Below are 19,094 nucleotides of genomic sequence, written 5' to 3' on the forward strand. Positions count from 1 at the left end.
TCACGTGCAACACCCATGTCCCTACTTCTAAGGTGAAAGATGCACTTAGTGTTTATTCACAATGGAATGCTGAATATAAGGACATAAGAATGTAGGTTGTCAAGTATGGGTGGTATTTTTTATGATCAGAGGCAATTTAAAATAACTTGCCATATGTTTTTGTTTGATCTTTAACTTTTCATGTACTGACCTTGTTCATAGGTCAATGTCACATTCGGGGGCATTCGTCACATACTGTGACAGCTCTTGTTTAAATTTGTTGTGTCATATGGACATCACATTAACATAAATTATGCCTGGATTCTATTGACAGCATGTTGCAGACAAAAAAGCATATATATTGCCTAGAAATCTTCAGTTGGGATAATGTATGCTGATGATTTTTAAGTGGTAAACAGATTTAGCTCAATTATATCTTGAGTAATAAAAGCAATCTCATAGGAAGCATTTGAGGTTGTCAGGAACAAAGGTGAAATTCACTGCTTGTATTAAATTTTAGAAACCCTAAACTTATATTTGCCAAATTTCATGATAACCCAAATTCTAAAACTTCTAGTTTTGTTGCATTGGAATAACCCTGGAAGAATATATCGGCATGTTTAAAATGTTGTGTGTTTTGCACCATCTCTGGATCTTATTGTACAGGTGATGATGATGTGGACTGGACTGAGCGATTGAAGCAGCATCAACGAGACGCTGCCCGCCGGGAAAACACACTCGTACACCGACTGACCACAAAAGAGCAGGAACTCCAGGACATGCTAGTATGACATTATTCTCCTATGTTCTAGTATGATATAAACATCTCCCTACACATATATGTTGAGTTTGGGGTGTCTGTTTTTAGCTCACCTGAGCACAAAGTGCTTAAGGTAAGCTATTGTGATCGGTCTATGTCCGGCGTCTGTCATTCGGCGTCCGGCGTTCGGCGTCAACAATTGGTTATAATCATCTTCTTCTCCTAAACCGCTTGGACAATTTTGATGAAACTTCATAGGAATGATCCTTTGTGCTTTTCAAAATTGTTCAAAGAAATGAATTCCATGCAGAACTCTGGTTGCCATGGCAACCTAAAGGAAAATGTCAACAATTGGTTATAATCATCATCTTCTCCTAAACCCCTTGGACAATTTTAATGAAATTTCATAGGATTGATCCTTGGTTGGTGCTTTTTCAAAATTGTTCAAAGAAATAAATTCCATGCAGAACTATGGTTGCCATGGTAACCTAAAGGAAATGTCAACAAACGGTAATAATTATCATCTTCTCCTAAACCCCTTGGACAATTTTAATGAAATAGGAATAATCCTTGATTGGTGCTCTATTGGAATGATCCTTGATTGGTGCTTTTTCAAAATTGTTCAAAGAAATTAATTCCATGCAGAACTCTGGTTGCCATGGCAACCTAAAGGAAAAGCGTCAACAATTGGTTATAATCATCATCTTCTCCTTAACCCCTTGGACAATTTTAATGAAACTTTATAGGATTGATCCTTGGTTGGTGCAATTTTCAAAATTGTTCAAAGAAATGAATTCTATGCAGAACTCTGGTTGCCATGGCAACCTAAAGGAAAAATTACAAAACTTTTTTTTGCAAATACTATGAAGCCTAGTGCTTAAATATTAGGTGTGTAACATTGTTGATTGATTATCTACCATGTTTATTCAAATTATGCCCCTGGAGAAAAATTGGCCTCAACCATGGGTTACAAGTTCATTATAAATAAATTTTGTTAAAATCTGATAGTTATGTAAAGTTTACTCTTGAAGCAAGGGCAGCAAGTCTTGTTATATGGTCTCCCTTTTTGTTGGAAATTCCACTTCTTTCTATTTTTAGTAACAAGATTTTAAATTTTATTAAGTCTTCAACATAGTCACTTCTGAGGTAATTATTGTTCTTTTTTTAGGTTCATAGATTCAAATAACAGCCCTTTTTTCAGAATTTGGGGAAGCATGGCGGGGCCTTTTGAAAGGGGAAATTTGAGTCGCGAACTGACAAATAAAGTAGATGTAAAAAAAACCCAGAAAAACAACAACTGAAATACACACTACAATCTATTTTGGGTCATCCATTAAACATTATATTAGTAATCTGATACACTAAATACAGTATTAAACTTGGATAAAAATGAACTAACTGGAAAATACCGTAAATGACTGGTTTATAAGTCACACTTTTTTCCCTCAGATTTTGATCTTGAAAAAATACCTGCGTCTTAAAAACATTAACACGCTTTTGACATTTTTTTCGGAGGTGGATTTCAGGCGGAAATTGACTCTTCAGAGAAATAAATGGTGAAAAAATAAGTTTGTTTAGGTTTATGTAGAAAGGGATGTCACTCGCATCATCTAGATTGAGTTTATACAGGTTAAAATGGCAGTTGAAGATCGGGATACGGTGTATTGTAAAACGTTTATTTTTTTAATGTTTAATTATTGTACAAAATATTTATTCAATATTATTTTGTATAAAACAATAATTATACATGCATATAAAAAGAATAGCTGTGCACTGTCGAAATGTTTTTTGTTAGCGGTGTGTTAAGGTGTGAAAAACTCGCACTGCCTTTAAAGCCCTTTAACATACCAAAAGTACAAACTGTTGCGATGATAGTCTTGTTTTTTCGCACTTTGCCACGTTCTTTATTCTTTCCTGTAGGTTTTGACATTTTCAGAACAAACATGTTCAAAATAAGGTTTTTGCTTTACAAAACTTTTCATTCTTGACCTGTTATCGTTTATGATACACTGTCTGCAAGAATATTTTTCTTTGTATTAGTATTGAATGGTTTAAAATAACCATCCATCTTATATCCACTATCATCTTATAACCAGTCATTTACGGTATATTTTGCTATTTTTCTTTTTCAAATGGTCCCATATTCACATTCGTAACTGACGCAGAGCCTATTTTTCTGGCTTTTGAAAATTATAAGATTTAGGCCTCACCAAAATAGTAACTTGTTCATCGGATTTCCCACACCTATTTTTTCAGAAAGACCAAAAAATATAAATTATTTTGCGCCTGCACCATCTAAAAAAAAGGAGCCTTCTCAGCGTAAGTGGAAGAGCGCCATAGCCTTCTGCAGTCTAAATTTACTGCTCTCAAACCTAAACCCGCGTTTTACGCCGGCTACATGAAAACAAATTTTACTTACTGATTCTTAAAAATATGTGAACAAATGACAATTTTGCAGCCAATTAAAGGTTGATTAAAGTTTGGACAAATGTGTTTGTTTCAATATGGCTCCCTCTGAAATGAAACATATATCTTGTGGGCAATAAGTGCTGAATTTCATCATGAAAGATTGTGACCACAGTGATTTGGTGGGAATGAGCTTAATTTTGACCTTTACAAAATTTAGTGACATTTAACCTAAAATATTTATTGTTTTCTTCAGATTCATCAAAGGGGTCACTCCTACCAACTATCTAGCATAAATAACTATGAATTACTGCACTTTTACAAAGTCAGAAAATCTCGAATTGTCTAAATAGAGTAAAGTGAAACAACTCCAATTTCATCGAAATGTGACAGCTAAGAAAAACATGCCTACAAAAGCACCCAAACGAAAAGTTGCAACAAAAACATGCAGCCAACATGCAGATAAACCTTCAATCTTTCAATTGCAACCACTATTCTCACCTGAACATGCATCTAGTTGGAGAAATTTGATCAAGTTTCTGAAATTATCCCTAAAAAATCTCAACACAAACTTGCGATTCACAACTTTTAAAAAACAGTCTATTTTTTTTTATAATATTGTATTTCGATAATACATCAACCTTATTCCTATTTCATTTATTGCCTTTCAATTATACACGAACACAAAAGCCTTTACTTGTGAAATAATGTGTAAATTAAAATAATATAAAATACATGTTGTGGTTACATTACACTATTACTTCTTCATTGCCGAATTTGGGGAAGAAGTAATAGTGTAATGTAGTCACAACATGTATGCTATTTTTTTTAAATTCACATATTATTTCACAAGTAAAGGCTTTTGTATTCGTTGGTTAAGGTTTTGCGTGCAAGCACACATAGGTTAATATCTCAGCTACTACTTGAGGTATTGCATTGAGACTCTATACAATGGTACTCAAACATCCAACCTACTGAATTAACCAAGTTAGAAAACTCCAGTTTGCATTTAATGCAAATAAAGGCCTTTATTATTTGACTTAGAAATTCTGGTTAAGGTTATGTGTGTAAGCACACATAGGTTAATATCTCAGCTACTACTTGAGGTATTGCATTGAGACTCTATACAATGGTACTTAACCATCCAACCTACTTCATTAACCAAGTTAGATAACTGTAGTTTGCATTTAATGCAAAATAATTGACCCATTTTATTCGACTTAGAAATACTGGTTAAGGTTTTGCATGTCACCACATTTAAGTCAATATCTCAGCAAATATATCATGTATTGCATAAAGCCATTGAAACTTTAGATATGTATTCCCAACTATCTAACCTACTAAATTAATGAAGTAAGATAATGCCTTTTTGAATATAATGCAAATTATGGGCCATTATTATTTGACTTCTTCCTTGAACAAGACAACTCTTACTCTCTTGGATGTATTGAGGACGTCTCAAACTTAATCAAACTTGTATTAACAAAGAACAGTTTTCAATTCAACGATGCAAACTACCTACAGATTTTAGGAACAGCTATGGGCACGAAAATGGTCACCGTGCTTTGCATCTTTGTTTATGGGAAAGTTTGAACAAGAGTTTCTTAAAAATTGTTTCAAAAAACCGTTACTATGGTTGCATTTTCTTGATGACATTTTCTTCATATGGGAACATTCTGAAGATGAATTAACGGCCTTTCTTCACGATATCAACAAAGTCCACCAAAATATTAAATTTACAAATAATGTCTCTAAAACATGTGTTTCATTCTTGGAACATGACAATATTCATTTTTAAAAAATGAAATAAGAAAACACAGGAAACACAAGAAGCAAGGAAAAATCAGAAAAATAGCCAAGTTAAGAAGAATCTTTTAGAAAACCCCAGAGCTTGTGCCAAGACAATATTTAGCTTTTATTGAATAATGCAACTGCTAACAGATGATCAAAGTTGGTTGACAAAGATGATGTTGTGGATGAAACACTTGAAGTAAGCAAAGTTGGCAATCCAAAAGTATGAGAACAAAAATGTCAAAAGTAAGTTGGCATCTGCAAACAAGAAAAATAGTCAGGCAAGAAGAATGTCATGTTTAAATAGATACAAGAAGAGGAAAGATACTCAATTGAAAAGTACACTGTCAAAACCAGCGGCTTGGGAAGATAAGCTGTACACCTTGAAAGCTGCATTCAAGAATCATGCCCAACAAAAAAGACACCATGCATATAAATTGAAGTCATGTACCAGTACCTAAACGCCATTTGCCAAGTTCAAAACTGATGTCTAAAACAGCAGATAAATGTGTCTAAAAAGGCAGCCCAGGCAAATTTACTGACCATAGAGAGCTGTCTGACATATCAATATGACAATTTCCTTTTGACACTATACCTGGGACTGTGAGAATTGGGGTGTGGACTATATTCATAATCTGTATGAGCCATAACTTTCAATTTGTACCAGATCATTTTGTGGCTGATAATTCAACAGTATGCAGAAAGAAGAAGTCTCTACAGTGACACAGATGTGACATTACTTTATTTATATTGTAGCCACAACTTAGTTACTTGAGGGCACAACTTAGTACCATGTGGCCATGACTTATTAAATCGTGGCCACAACATAGTAATTAATAGTAGTTACTTAGTTGTGGTCACAAGTAACTAAATTGTTGCCACATTTTAATAAGTTACGGCCTCAATTAAGTTACTAAGTTGTGGCCTCAAGTTACTAAGTTGGTGACACCATTTACTAAGTTGTGGCCACAATATATTTAAAGTGTTGCGAATGTCACCTCAGTGCCACTGTATAAGTCTGACTTAATGTAGCAAAGGTAAAATAAATATTCAACAGTAGATGTGCAATAAATTTATATTATTACCGGGTATATTAATCATCATATATGATAGAAGGACAGATATTTTATGAACATGTTGTGAAATATGACTTTCTACTGAACATGGTTGTCTTAAAAATGAATGGCTCAGATATTCAAATTAGATTAATGCAGTGAGCTACCTTCAATGGGATGTACACCTGATCAAATTTCCAAGCATGATATACAAGAAAACTATCACTGCCAACACTTATGTCTCAGTTTTGGGTTAAAATTGAAATTTGATACATAGTAACCTGAACATGAAATATTTCGTCAGGAGTGTAACAATTTGAAACAGTTGTATTTAGTTACTTACACTGAATACCATTAGTTAAATGAAATAAAAGGATTACTGTTGTAGTGCTTTACTGTTATTTCAATTGAGTTTTACAATTTTTTACAAGTTGAGCAAGAATTAAGTAACAGTAGACTTTTTGTATGGTTTTGAAAAACTTTTCTCAAATTATGTAGAATCGCAATGAGTCAATGCTAAATTTGTTTTATAATGTTTCACTGGCTATCAATTACTTTGTAATTGCATGTCTTTTGATTTATACTGAGAAATTTTAAGTGAAATCTATTTAATGGTTGTAATCTACATATGTCAGGAGTGTAACAATTTCTTAAAATATTGTTTCTGTTTTTATTTTTGCTGCGTGAAGTGAAATCATAATGCCTCCTATGATGTCTTTGTTGATGTTACTTGTTATTGTTTGAATTCTATGAAAATGTATTTTTTTTTTAGTTTAATTGCACAATTTAAATAGAAAATAAAAAAAAAACCTTTGAATATTACATTTCATTGGTAAAAAAAGTACAAAAAATCAAATTCTCTAGAAATTTGGAGCGACTGAGTAAATTCAACATTCTATTAATGTATGCTGACATAAGAGCTACTAAAAGAATAATTGGGAGACATGTTAACTCAGGTTATTTCAAGAAAAAATGACATTGAAAGTGTTCATGTATCGTGTGTTTTTATTCCATGTTTAGTTAGATAAAAGTTTGATAAAAATGTTAATATGAGTTGTTTTCTCTATACAAAACCAATTTTGTACACTACAAAGATTGTTCATCAAAACTAGGCATACAGCCTTGTATTTAATGCTGATTTAAATTTAGACCATTTTTCAACTTTTCTAACCATTTTTTTAAATAGCCCTTTTGTGTGTACTTTTAATCCATCATTACCAAACATTGGAAAAATTATCAACCAATATTGGGGACTACTCAGATATTCAAAAAGTATAACTGTCCAAGATCTCATTAACTACAAACCAATTGTTGCATATAAGCGGCCTAAAAATATTCAAGATATACTTGTGAATTCTAAACTTACAAATGTTGTCACTAACGGGTTCTTTACTAAATGTAATAGATCCAGATGTTCACATTGTTGTACTATTTTTAAAAATGACAAATTTTCAAGTACATATTTTTGAACAAATTTAAGATAAATCATGAATTGTCCTGTTCTTCTACAGGTGTTATATATGTTATCAATTGCAAAAAATGTAAAAAGCAATACGTTGGTCAGACACAACAAAAATGTAGTCAGAGAATGAACAGTCATAAGTTTGATATAAAGCATTTTCCAGATTCATATACAAATGTGTCTGAACATTTTAATGCTCCTGACCACAGTATCAATGATTTTTCTTTTAAGCCAATTGATAAAATTGGAAACGATTATTAAAGGAGAGTAAATAGATGTACATTCTTGGCACAGTCATTCCTAATGGTATGAATTCTAAAATATTACTTTAATTCTTCTTACAGAATTAAAAAAAATCACAAAATTAATCTGGTTTATAACTGTTTTTAACCTATTTAATGTTGCATAGTTTATACTTGTTTATTGGTGTTTGTTTATGCATTTATATTGCATTTTACCAGTTCATTATATACATACAACCTGGCGAAGGCCGAATGGCCGAAACTTTGTTTCATAAATAAATAATTTGTGTTGAAGTTGGACTTCTTTAATTATCACCGTATTATTTGACTTTAATAGAGATTCTGGTTTAGGTTTTACATGTTAGCACACATAGGATAATATATCAGCAACTACTTGAGGAATTGCATTGAGACTTTATACAATGGTACTCAAATATCCAATCTATTTAAATTACCAAGTAAGATAACTCTAGTTTGCATTAAATTCAAATAATGGCCCCTTTTTTATTCCACATAGATATTCTGGTTAAGTTTTTTATGTAACCACTATTAAGTTAATACCTCAGCAAATACATCATATAGTGCATTGAAACTTTACACACAGGCTCCCGACCATTTAACCTTCTTATTTCAGTTTTTTTTTACCTTATATAGAAGGGGCTGTTTAATGGCCCCTTCCCCTCGGAAAATAAGCCTAGTTTTCCCCCTAAAAATGAAAATTCCCCTCCGATAAAATTCATTATTTCATTGCCGAATTGCGAAGAATTGTTTTTTCATCTGTGAGGGGAGGTAAGTCATGCTGAACTTAATTGATTAAACTTATAATTATACACAGTGGTCTCCCTTGATGGTTTACGACATACCGTATTCGAGAAATGTCACATAACTGGAAGTATTTCAACAAAAAATGATGCAAAAAAAAATATTCAGAAAAATGATTCTTTCTTCACCGACTGTAAGTCCGCACTCAGCAGGTACATCTTGTCAATCCACTAGCACACAAAATGTGACCGAGTCCAAACTTTCTGAACCGGATCATTCTGTTTCGGATGATGTGGAACCCCAGTCCCAGCAAGATCCTGAATATTCTGTTGAGCCTAGTGGCCCTGAAATTTCGGAACCACGGAGCAAATATGTCCAACTGTCTGGAAGTTATGATTGTGAAAGCGAGCTTGAAGTACATGAAATCTCCCCACCGAATAAAAAACTAGAAGAAGTGCTAAGGGTAATTTAGTGGAGGAGTTTAAGAACAGGAAAAAAAGAGAGAGATGGACTTGTAATGTAACAATTAAATATAATAAGATGTATGATAGTAAAATAAAAATAAAAAGTTAAACATGCACATTTTCCCCCTTTTTACTAAAACTTCTCCCACCTCAGTTAAACAAAATTAATTAAAAATGTATTTTTTGGTGGAACTCTTTTGTGCTTAGTGAAAATAATTGCGTATGGATATGCGATAGCACGTGGTTGTCATGGATATGAGCGCAGTGATCCAGTTAATGTTAATAATCAAGTCGGTCTTTTTAAATAGTTCTAAGGAAAATGAAGCATTATTTCTTGAATGGTGCGTGAAAACTGTTTTATGGTGACATTTGAAGCGAGAAATAATTAATAAGCGTTCTAAATACTCCATAAGACAAGGTTTCCTTGATGCTACTGACGACAGTCTTCAACAAGGAAGGTTATTATAATGTGGTGACCGTTAAAAAGGAGTTCCATACGGGCATTTTATCTTCGCCCATGGGCAAGATAAGAATATCTAGCATGGTTAAATTATTGGATCTACTTATCTGAGGTGGGAGAAAACTCTTATCTTTCATATTATATAATTAGGACACTTTTATTGGAGGTAATTTTTAATGTGTGATTGACCCAAGAATGTTTGTGTATTTCAATTTCTACAATTTTTACTTACTTAACCGTTTTGGACTGAAATCATTTAAAATGAGAAAATTTTGGACCAATTTTTTCGACACTTTTTGAAATGAAATCGGTTTGGCTTGGTCAAAATCGGTCCAGACCAGCAAATTGCCGGTTTTTAGAAGCCCTGGTTGCAAATAATGGCCCTTTTTTATTAGACATAAAAATTCTGGTTAAAATTTTGCATGTAGCCACATTTATGTTAATATATCAGCACATCATGTATTGCATTGAAATCTAACAGTGATCCATGCATGTTTCGCCAAAACTTTTCAATCCTTACACTGAAAAGCGGCGTAATAGTCGCGTGCGCTGTCTCTGTGACAGCTCTTGTAGTATATATGTTTATGTTTCCTTTTTCTCCAAATTTGAACAAATATCAACAATAAAAGAGGAAAATATACCTGTTTAAATAGGTAGGCATTAAATTCTGAGAAAGCCTGATATAAACTTGGCGCTGGCTGGAATTTTCTGTGACATATTTGGCGCTGAAAGGGTTAAAGTACAGTGTAGGTTTTTTTGTGAATTCTCTACCAAAACTAAAATTGCTACGTGAATTGTGTATTCATTGCAAGAGTGATAGCTGTAGTTTATATTCGCAAATTGCAAATGCCTATATTTCATTTTGTGAGTTATTTTTCAAGTCACCTTGTCGAGTCATTTCCATGGCATGAGATAAGACAAGTTTTTTGAAAGATAATTATTTTTAGCCAGGTATTTGAAAGTAAAAGTTGGAAAACGTTGGTTATTAGATTTGGGTATGTCATCTGGCAGGCAGGTGGCTGTGACATGATGATTGGCGCTCTTGTGTCCTGGCTTAGCCATGCAAAGGTTTGTTTTTTTTAAAAACTTTGCAAAATTGTTTAACATCTAGAAAACTGTGGTTTTGAATGATTTCATTTATTAAATAGTTTAAAGCAATACATTTGCTTGATCTCAAATAGCACTTTTTTTTTTTTTTTTTATCTCATTCAGATGTTATCCTTGTACTGTTTACAATATCAATGTTTAGTTCATAAATGAATAAAATGTGAATAAAACTGACTAAATAAAATTTGTTCACTCTTTGCTCGATCCTCTTTTGCTAAATGCAAAACAAATATTTTTATTTTTATTTTGCTCGCTTGTCCTATTATTTTTTTGAAAAAATCTGATGAACAAGTTATCAATTTGGTGAGGCCTTACAGAAATGAAATTTACCAAATGTAGCAGTGCTTGGCACTAACAGTAACCAGGTGACCCGAGACACCCAATAATATGACAAGATTACCACAGCTTATTGGCGAGAGAATCTGCCAGATCACCAAATTAAAACACTGCCACTGTGACAATTTCATATTTTTTGCCAAAGTAAAAAAAAACAAAAATAAATGCAAAACTGCCATAACTGATAAATTGCACATGTATATATCAGTGAAACACTGCCTAGTGGGATATCATTAAATGTACTGAAGTCCGGTCTCAGTGTTGTTGTCCTCTACAGGCATTGGAAAATTAAGTACATATAGAGAAGCCAGTCTGCATCGAAAAAAGCCTTGTTTGGGTATTTAAGTGATTATCTGATGTGTTGGGTATTTGTCAGCATTTAATCTTATGTATGATAGATAAAAAATGACATTATTTAAAAAAAAAATTGAAACATAGTAACACCGAGAATTCTGTCACACAATTTCACGATGTGAATTTTGTCACTGATTTCTCTGGATGTGGTGATTCATAAGGGAGCTTCAGAGCCATCCCCCCCCATACCCACAACAATAACTAAAATGTTCAAACACTTTTTTGTAAGTAAAATTGCAGGACACCCTGTAATTCTTATAGAACACCAATTTTTGGGGGTAGTAGTAAAACTGTTAATAATTGACCTTCAACGTTTACTGCAATACATCGTACAGCTAATAGTAAAAGCTGGTAAACACATATACAGAGCTACAGATAAGGGTCATAATGGGCGTAAATACACTTTAAAAATCACCAATTACAACCTAAAATCAAACAGCTGTTCATACCGGTTTTTTTAAAAAAAGAATAGGGCGTAACATTCTTCCCAGTATATTTGACCCTTTTACGCTAGCCATTTTGACTAAGTATTTTCTGCCCATTTTATGAAGTCGTTTTTACTTAATGTTAAACCGGTTTATTGAAATCGATTCACTATGTGTAAATGTAAGGGGACGCCAGGGGACGTAACCACTGCGTAGCATTTTTTTTTTAGTTGATTCTATTCTGTGTAAATCAACTTACACAAAATTGGAATGTTGCTCAGCAAATTAAACAGGACTTGTAATTTGCTGATCAACATTTCAATTTTGTGTTAATTCTTATATATGTGCTTTAAAAGTTCATTAAATAAAATAAGTCATTCATACTTGTAATATAAAGCTGCACTCTCACAGATTTAGAGTTTTTCCAACTTTTTAATTTTTTGTCTTAGAATTAGCAATGTTTTGCGTAAATATCTGCAAACCAGTGATGAAAGACTGTTGACAAAAGATCAGATCGCAGATTCTCATATTTCCATTTCAAATTTATTGTTTTATGGTTTAACCCTTTAGCACATAGACAAGTGGCCAGATTACACCTCCCAGTCAATAGCCATCTTACTGATAAGCAGTCCTTATCTGTATAGGTACTTTTCAGGATATTCGAAAATGAGCAAATGAATACAGCAGTATGACCTTAAAATCAATATTACTCCAAATAATTGTTTCCAAATCTTTTTTATGTGAATACATTTTTTATAGGTAATTAATTTATCTAATAAATGGTGTCAATGATGAAATATAAAATTCTTTTATTTCATCTGTGAATGCATTTCCAAGATTGAATTGTAACATTTCTTTGAAATGTCATAATTGCATTAAATCAAAGGGTAATAATATGCTGGGATAGATCTAAATTTTATTACCCCTATCATAAAAAAGACACATTTGGATTAAAAAGCCGACAATTGATGTTCTTGTGTATGATACACAGAAATGTGGCAGGAATATCCGGTGTCATCCAGCTGAGAGCTCCAGTCCAGAGTGTCTGTTTAGTTTTATTACCCCCTCATAAAATTCTTTACAAAAAGAAAGCGATAAATGTTTTCCAAGTAATGAATAAAAAGATCTAAATCATCAAAGCTTGCACAAATGTTGTTTACTTGACCTGTTTTACGACGGAACCATGCTGGCCATTGATTAGCTCAGCAGAAAATTTACTCATCATTTTCTCAGCTACTTATTGTTTCTATTGTTTGTAACACAAAATATTATCTACAAATAATTATTATCTTTATTGATTTCAATGGTAAATTAAACTGACAATAATTTCATTGATTTATGCATCAATGTTTTTGGGGAAATTCCATACTGTACAGTACTGCCATTCCTCCAGGTTTTATTATGTCACAGTAGGATCTCACACCTGTGATTGGCAGTATAAATAATGACCTTCAAGTTTTAGCAGACGACATTTTCGAGGGAAAATCAATACACAAAAGGTTAATCTTCAGCTTTATAAACATCCGGGATATTGTTTACAAAAAGAAAGATGCAATATTGAAGTATTGAAACGACCCTATTGAAATATGCGGGAGATGCGTTTACATCCAGTAGTGTATAGGGTCGGCCAGATGCGTTTACATCTGCTAATGAGCTATGTCGGCCTATCTCGTATACATGCACTAAAGGGTTAAAGAAAAATGCATAAAACATCAATTTTGAAGAGGAAATATGAAAATCTGCGATCTGATTTTATTTCATCAGTCTTTTATTGCTGGTTTTTAGATATTTATGCAAAAAACTGTTCATTCCAAGACAAAATGTAAAAAAGTTGTCAAAACATTCAACCTGTGAGAGTGCAGCTTTAATGTACCAGTACACTTTAGAAATCACCATTACACTTTAATGAATGACCCATTAAAGGGTGTACCATACACTTTACTAGATTGCATAAGGATGTAAAATACACTTTAAGTAAAAAGTTAATCTGTAGCTTTGCATATATGTCAAGGTTTATTATCCTTCGCCGAATCGAAGATTTCGGGAGGGGGATATTGTTTTGGCGTTGTCCGTCCGTCCTTCCGTCCGTCCGTCTGGTACCATACCTTGGTAGGCATTGATCAGAAAATGTTCAAACTTCAAGGACACACTAAGTGATGCAGTTTTTAAATGAAACATGTCTCCAAGACAGGTCAGAATGTTCCACTTGATCAAATCTCGACAAAGTGGGTCACTTGGGGTCAAAAACTAGGTCACTAGGTCAACTAGGGGCATTATACATGGTCAAATATTCATTAAACTTAATCAGAATGTTTTCCTTGATGAACTCTTGGTCGTAAATAAAACTGGGTCACATATGATTAAAAATTAGGTCATTAGGTCAAATCTTAGAATTTTTTTGTCCAGAACCATATCATGGTAATCATTGGTCAAGTTATTTTCAAAATTGGTCATGATGTACCCCTTGAAGAAATATTTATCACTTTAAAAAGTGGGTCACACGGGGTCAAAAACTAGGCCACTTGGTCAAATCTTAAAAAAATATTTGGAACATATTAGAGGCATTACACATGGTCAAATATCCATGAAATTTAATCAGAATGTTTTCCTTGATGGACATCTTGGTCATAAATAAAACTGGGTCACATATGATCAAAAATTTCGTCAGTAGGTCAAATCTTAGAAAGATCTTGTCCAGAACCATATCATGGTAATGATTGGTCAAGTTATGTTAAAAAATGGTCATGATGTACACCTTGAGGAAATATAGACCACTTTAAAAAGTGGGTCACATGGGGTCAAAAACTTGGTCAGTAGGTCAAATCTTAGAAAAATCTTTGAAACATATTAGAGGCATTATACATGGTCAAATATTCATAAACCTTAATTAGAATGTTTTCCTTGATGAAATCTTGGACTTATTTGAAACCTTGTCATATATGATTGAACATTAGGTCATAAAGTCAAAATTTTCAAAAATCTTGTCCGAAACTATTTTATGGTGGTGATTGGTCTGATTAAGTTCAAACATTGTCAGAATGTTCTTTTGGGTAAAATTTCGACAGCGTTTTAAAAATGTGTCATATTGGTCAAAAACTAAGTCACTAGGTCATATCTTACAAAAATCTTGGGAACACTCTAGAGGCAATACATCTGCTTTGATTTCCATGAAACTCAATCAGAATGCCTCAATGAAATCTTGGAATAATTTGAAACTAGTAGGTCACGTGGGGGTAAAAAATGAGGAGGTCACTGGGTCAAATCTTAAAAAAACCTTGTGGACACTCTAGAGGCTATATTTTTTGCAATATATCTGGACCAATCTTCATGAAACTTGGTCAGAATGTTTGCTTTGATGAAATCTTAGATTAGTTTGGAACTGGGTAACATGGAGTCATAAACTAGGTTTCTTGGTCATTTCTAAATGTTACATTAAATACAATATTTTTATGCCCCCGAAGGTGGGCATATTAAAATCGCACCGTCCGTCCGTCTGTCCTTTCTCTTGTATGGACAGATTTGAAAATAACTTGCCACATGTGTTTGACATACCAAGGTGACGTGTCGCGTGCATGACCCGTGTCCCTACCTCTAAGGTCAAGGTTACACTTTAGTGTTTATTCTCAATGGAATGCTGCATATAAGGACATAGAGTATAGGTTGTCGTGTCCGGGCTGTAACTTTCTCTTGTAGGGACAGATTTTGAAATGACCTGCCACATGTGTTTGACATACCAAGACGAAGTGTCGCGTGTAAGACCCTTTTTCCATATCTCCAAGGTCAAGCTCACACTTAGTGTTTATTCACAATGGAATGCTGCATATATAAGGACATAGAGTATAGGTTGTTGTGTCCGGGCTGTAACTTTCTCTTGTAGGGACAGATTTTGAAATGACCTACCACATGTGTTTGACATACCAAGACGATGTGTCACGTGTAAGACCCATGTCCCTACCTCTAAGGTCAAGGTCACACCCAGTGTTTATTCACAATGGAATGCTGCATATAAGGACATAGAGTATAGGTTGTCGTGTCCCGGCTGTAACTTTTTCTTGTATGGACAGATTTTAAAATAACTTTCCACATGTGTTTGACATACCAAGATGACGTGTTGCGTGCAAGACCCATGTCCCAACCTCTAAGGTGAAAGATACACTTAGTGTTTATTCACAATGGAATGCTGAATATATGGACATAAGAGTGTAGGTTGTCAAGTATGGGTGGTATTTTTTATGTTCAGTGGCAATTTAAAATAACTTATTAATTTTTTATGTACTGACCTCACATTCAGGGGCATTACTGTGACAGCTCTTGTTTTTTATTTCAGACAGTTGCAATCAAACTCAAACTCACTTATATATATATATATTTCATCAACAATTGATTTCCATTCCTTGACTTAGCCCAATCAGGCTGCGGATATCAATTCAACGAATTTGCTTGTTTTTTTTAAAAAGATGATATTTCTTAAATGATTTCTGCTACTTAAACTTGTATCCTGACCATGCGTTATAGAATTCTCAAAAAAACTTAACATAAAGGTTCACTTTGATGAGGTGGCATGAGGTGATCTCAAAGGTCAAGGTCACACTAAGAGTTCAGAAGTCAAGATGAGTATTGTTCATAGGACAGGTCTGGACTAAACCTTGTCCGGGCTGTATCTTTACCATGCATTATTTGATTTTTAAAAATCCTGCCATAAGGGTTTATTATGATGAGGCGTGTCGCAGGCTCTGTCTGTGTGCGTGTGAGTCTGTCTGGCCTGAGTTTTTTAGTTGGGCTATTGTGATAACCTTCAGGTGTTGTCATCAGCATCATGCAAAAATTAAAAAAAGTTCAATAATTCAATCAAAATTTTAAACTTAGTACACATGTTGCCAGACACAACAACACATGTCTAGCAAGGTGTCATACTTGGCCCATAACTATGAATTTTCATGTTATGCCCATTCAACATAAGGAAACCTGTGCAAAAATGTTTCAGATAATTAAATGAATCTTGGTACACGAAAGAAGAAATATCTCCTGCACTTATTAGATGATAGTTGCAGGGCTTCTAAATGTTCAGTATTCATCCTGAAATCAGACTTTAGAGCTTTTAACATCAGACTATTGTACAGTTGTTAAGATTGATTTTTGCACGGCTATTTGCATAAAAAAACAGGAGGAAATACCTTGAAATGAATATAAACACTACCCAGACATGGGCACGTTTGTACTCTAACAGAATGCTGGCTGTTTTTCAGGAATGACAATTATCCGCTGTTTGAATCCCTGTAGTTTTATTCTACTTCCAAAAATGATGCACTTTTGGATGTTACAAAGTTACTTCTTCAAATTGTTTCAGACGCAGATTGCAGAGATTAAGCAAGCAGAGGGCACAACTCAACTGAAGTCTATGCTTCTAGACCCAGCAGTCAACATTGTGTTTCAGAAAATGACGAAAGAAATGGATGATGCACAAGAAAAACTGAAACAAACCCAAAACGAACTAAGTGCATGGAAGTTCACCCCTGACAGGTGCATATCTCCCTTCCCTGCTACGGTAACTTTTGTAACTTAGACTGCTCGAGAATTGCGAAGCTCGTGGGCGACACAGTGCCTGGAGCTCAGGGAAGGCGGCGTGAGGCGTCCCAGTGATCCACTGGACGCAAGTTGACTCTCAATATGAGACTCACTGTCACGTCACTGTTCTCATCAAGGGGCATGATGACGCTAGGGATAACCGTGTGAAAATATTTTTTATTTTGTTGGCAGAAAAGTAACATTCAGAACATTTCTAAACATATCTTTTGTGAGAGCAGGACGGTGACTGGTTGATGTTGTGACTTGTTTTAATTCTTTTATCTTCCCTACTTTTAAATTTAACCAAATCTTGTTCGGATGACAATGATCACATTTGTACATGAAAACATGACACTTAAAATCAGAACTTTGAAGACATTCATTTATGTCCTTGCTTTTGATGCAAAGATTAATAGCAGAAATGACACTATTCCAACATATAATGGAGAAAGACCAATTTTGACAAAATGGTATTGATGTGTAGCTACAAAAATAACATGGAAACGGGTAAATACATTTTGTTTTTTAAGTTTTTAACTTAAAATATTTTGTTTTACAACTTGTTTTGATTGTTAGAAAGATCATGCATTTAAAAACTAAGAAATGCACGTCAAATATTTGTAATCCAGGGCCTTCAATCTGCACACTTAGGGGCAAACTTTGATGCCATTCCCCTCTTCAGAAATGTTATCTTATTCCCCCACGAGAGTTGAAACTTCCTTCTAAATGTCCTGAAATATGATAATCATAATTTAAGACCTATCTTTACATATTATGATAAACAGATACATGTGTGTAAAAAAGAGTGGAATTTTTTAAATAAAGTTTGTCTTATTATTGATTTTAGTCAAATATTTCCCATATTGCTCAGAATTGACTGTCTCTTTCCCCAAAATGTAGAGTGGAGGCTCTGTAATTAGAATTTATATCTTCACATAGTTTTCCAGCATTTTCCTCTGGTACAAATAAAAAAATCTTTAAAATAGATTCTTCTATTTTACCTTGCAAATTCACAATCTACACCTAGTACAACATGACTGTACTATTGTTGCCAGTCCCTTTAAAAGGATGAATGCACTGTGTTGGCAACTTAAGCCATAAAAACTCTTAGACTAGTGCTGAAGTTTGGATGTTTCAATAATTAGGCATGGACATGCTTGATAGGTCTGTCTTAAATTAATCCACCAGTGTACTCTATAGTCCAACACTGCAGGCAGCACATTTGTGTAAATAAGAAGTTTCTACTTTCCATTGTAAATTAATATAAGGTATTATACTGTGTATAGGATGCACTTTTTTATCCCAGAATTTTGAAAAAATAATTGCCTGCGTCCTATCTTTACTATTAGGTTTTCTTCTTTTTTCCAGTCCATTTCAGGCCCAATTTTTTTTTCAACAGTGATGAAGGGTAAGTACATTGTCCACCAAAGATACAAGCTGACGTAGGTAAATTCATGTAAGTAAACACATGTAAACAATTGGAATTTTTTGTTGTGCTAATGATCGATTATAATTGACAATTGATCGGAAAGGCCTACGTCGGCGACAATCGATAGTGAAATTTGAATAATCAATTATGGAAACAAGGGACGTAACCGCAACCGACTTTGTAACCAGTAAAATAAATGTCATGAAAATATGTTTTGTTTCTGGTTAATGCTAGGTAATGATAAAAGGTCAAGGTGGATATATGTTAATTTATCTAGTCATATTCCTCTCAGGTCAGTAAATCAATACAGTACCTTATTACAAATTTTCTTTGTAATTTAGCTGCTAAAGAATTGGTTCCCAACTTCTCATGTTTGTGGTTAAAAAGTGATTTTATGACATGAAAACGTTTACTTCTTACCATGTAATTTAGTGTTTTTTTTTCAGTTTTCTTTTAAAACATATAGAATTTTAACCGCTTGATGTACTTGTAACTGA

The 19,094-nt window shown here is 33.7% G+C and overlaps 1 protein-coding gene across 1 annotated transcript in view; it reads left to right on the forward strand.

Moving 5' to 3' along the window:
* LOC128238149 (pre-mRNA-splicing regulator WTAP-like) overlaps positions 1-18,151 on the forward strand; it is a 77,597-nt gene extending 59,446 nt beyond the window's left edge. Inside the window, exons 5-6 of the mRNA XM_052953731.1 lie at positions 646-764; positions 16,951-18,151. Coding sequence (XP_052809691.1) covers positions 646-764; positions 16,951-17,166 — 335 coding nt within the window. The 3' untranslated portion in view covers positions 17,167-18,151. The remainder of the gene's footprint in view (positions 1-645; positions 765-16,950) is intronic.
* The last annotated feature ends 943 nt before the right edge of the window (positions 18,152-19,094 follow it).

The sequence above is a fragment of the Mya arenaria genome, chromosome 6 (assembly GCF_026914265.1).
Source record: "Mya arenaria isolate MELC-2E11 chromosome 6, ASM2691426v1".
Lineage (NCBI taxonomy): Eukaryota > Metazoa > Mollusca > Bivalvia > Myida > Myidae > Mya > Mya arenaria.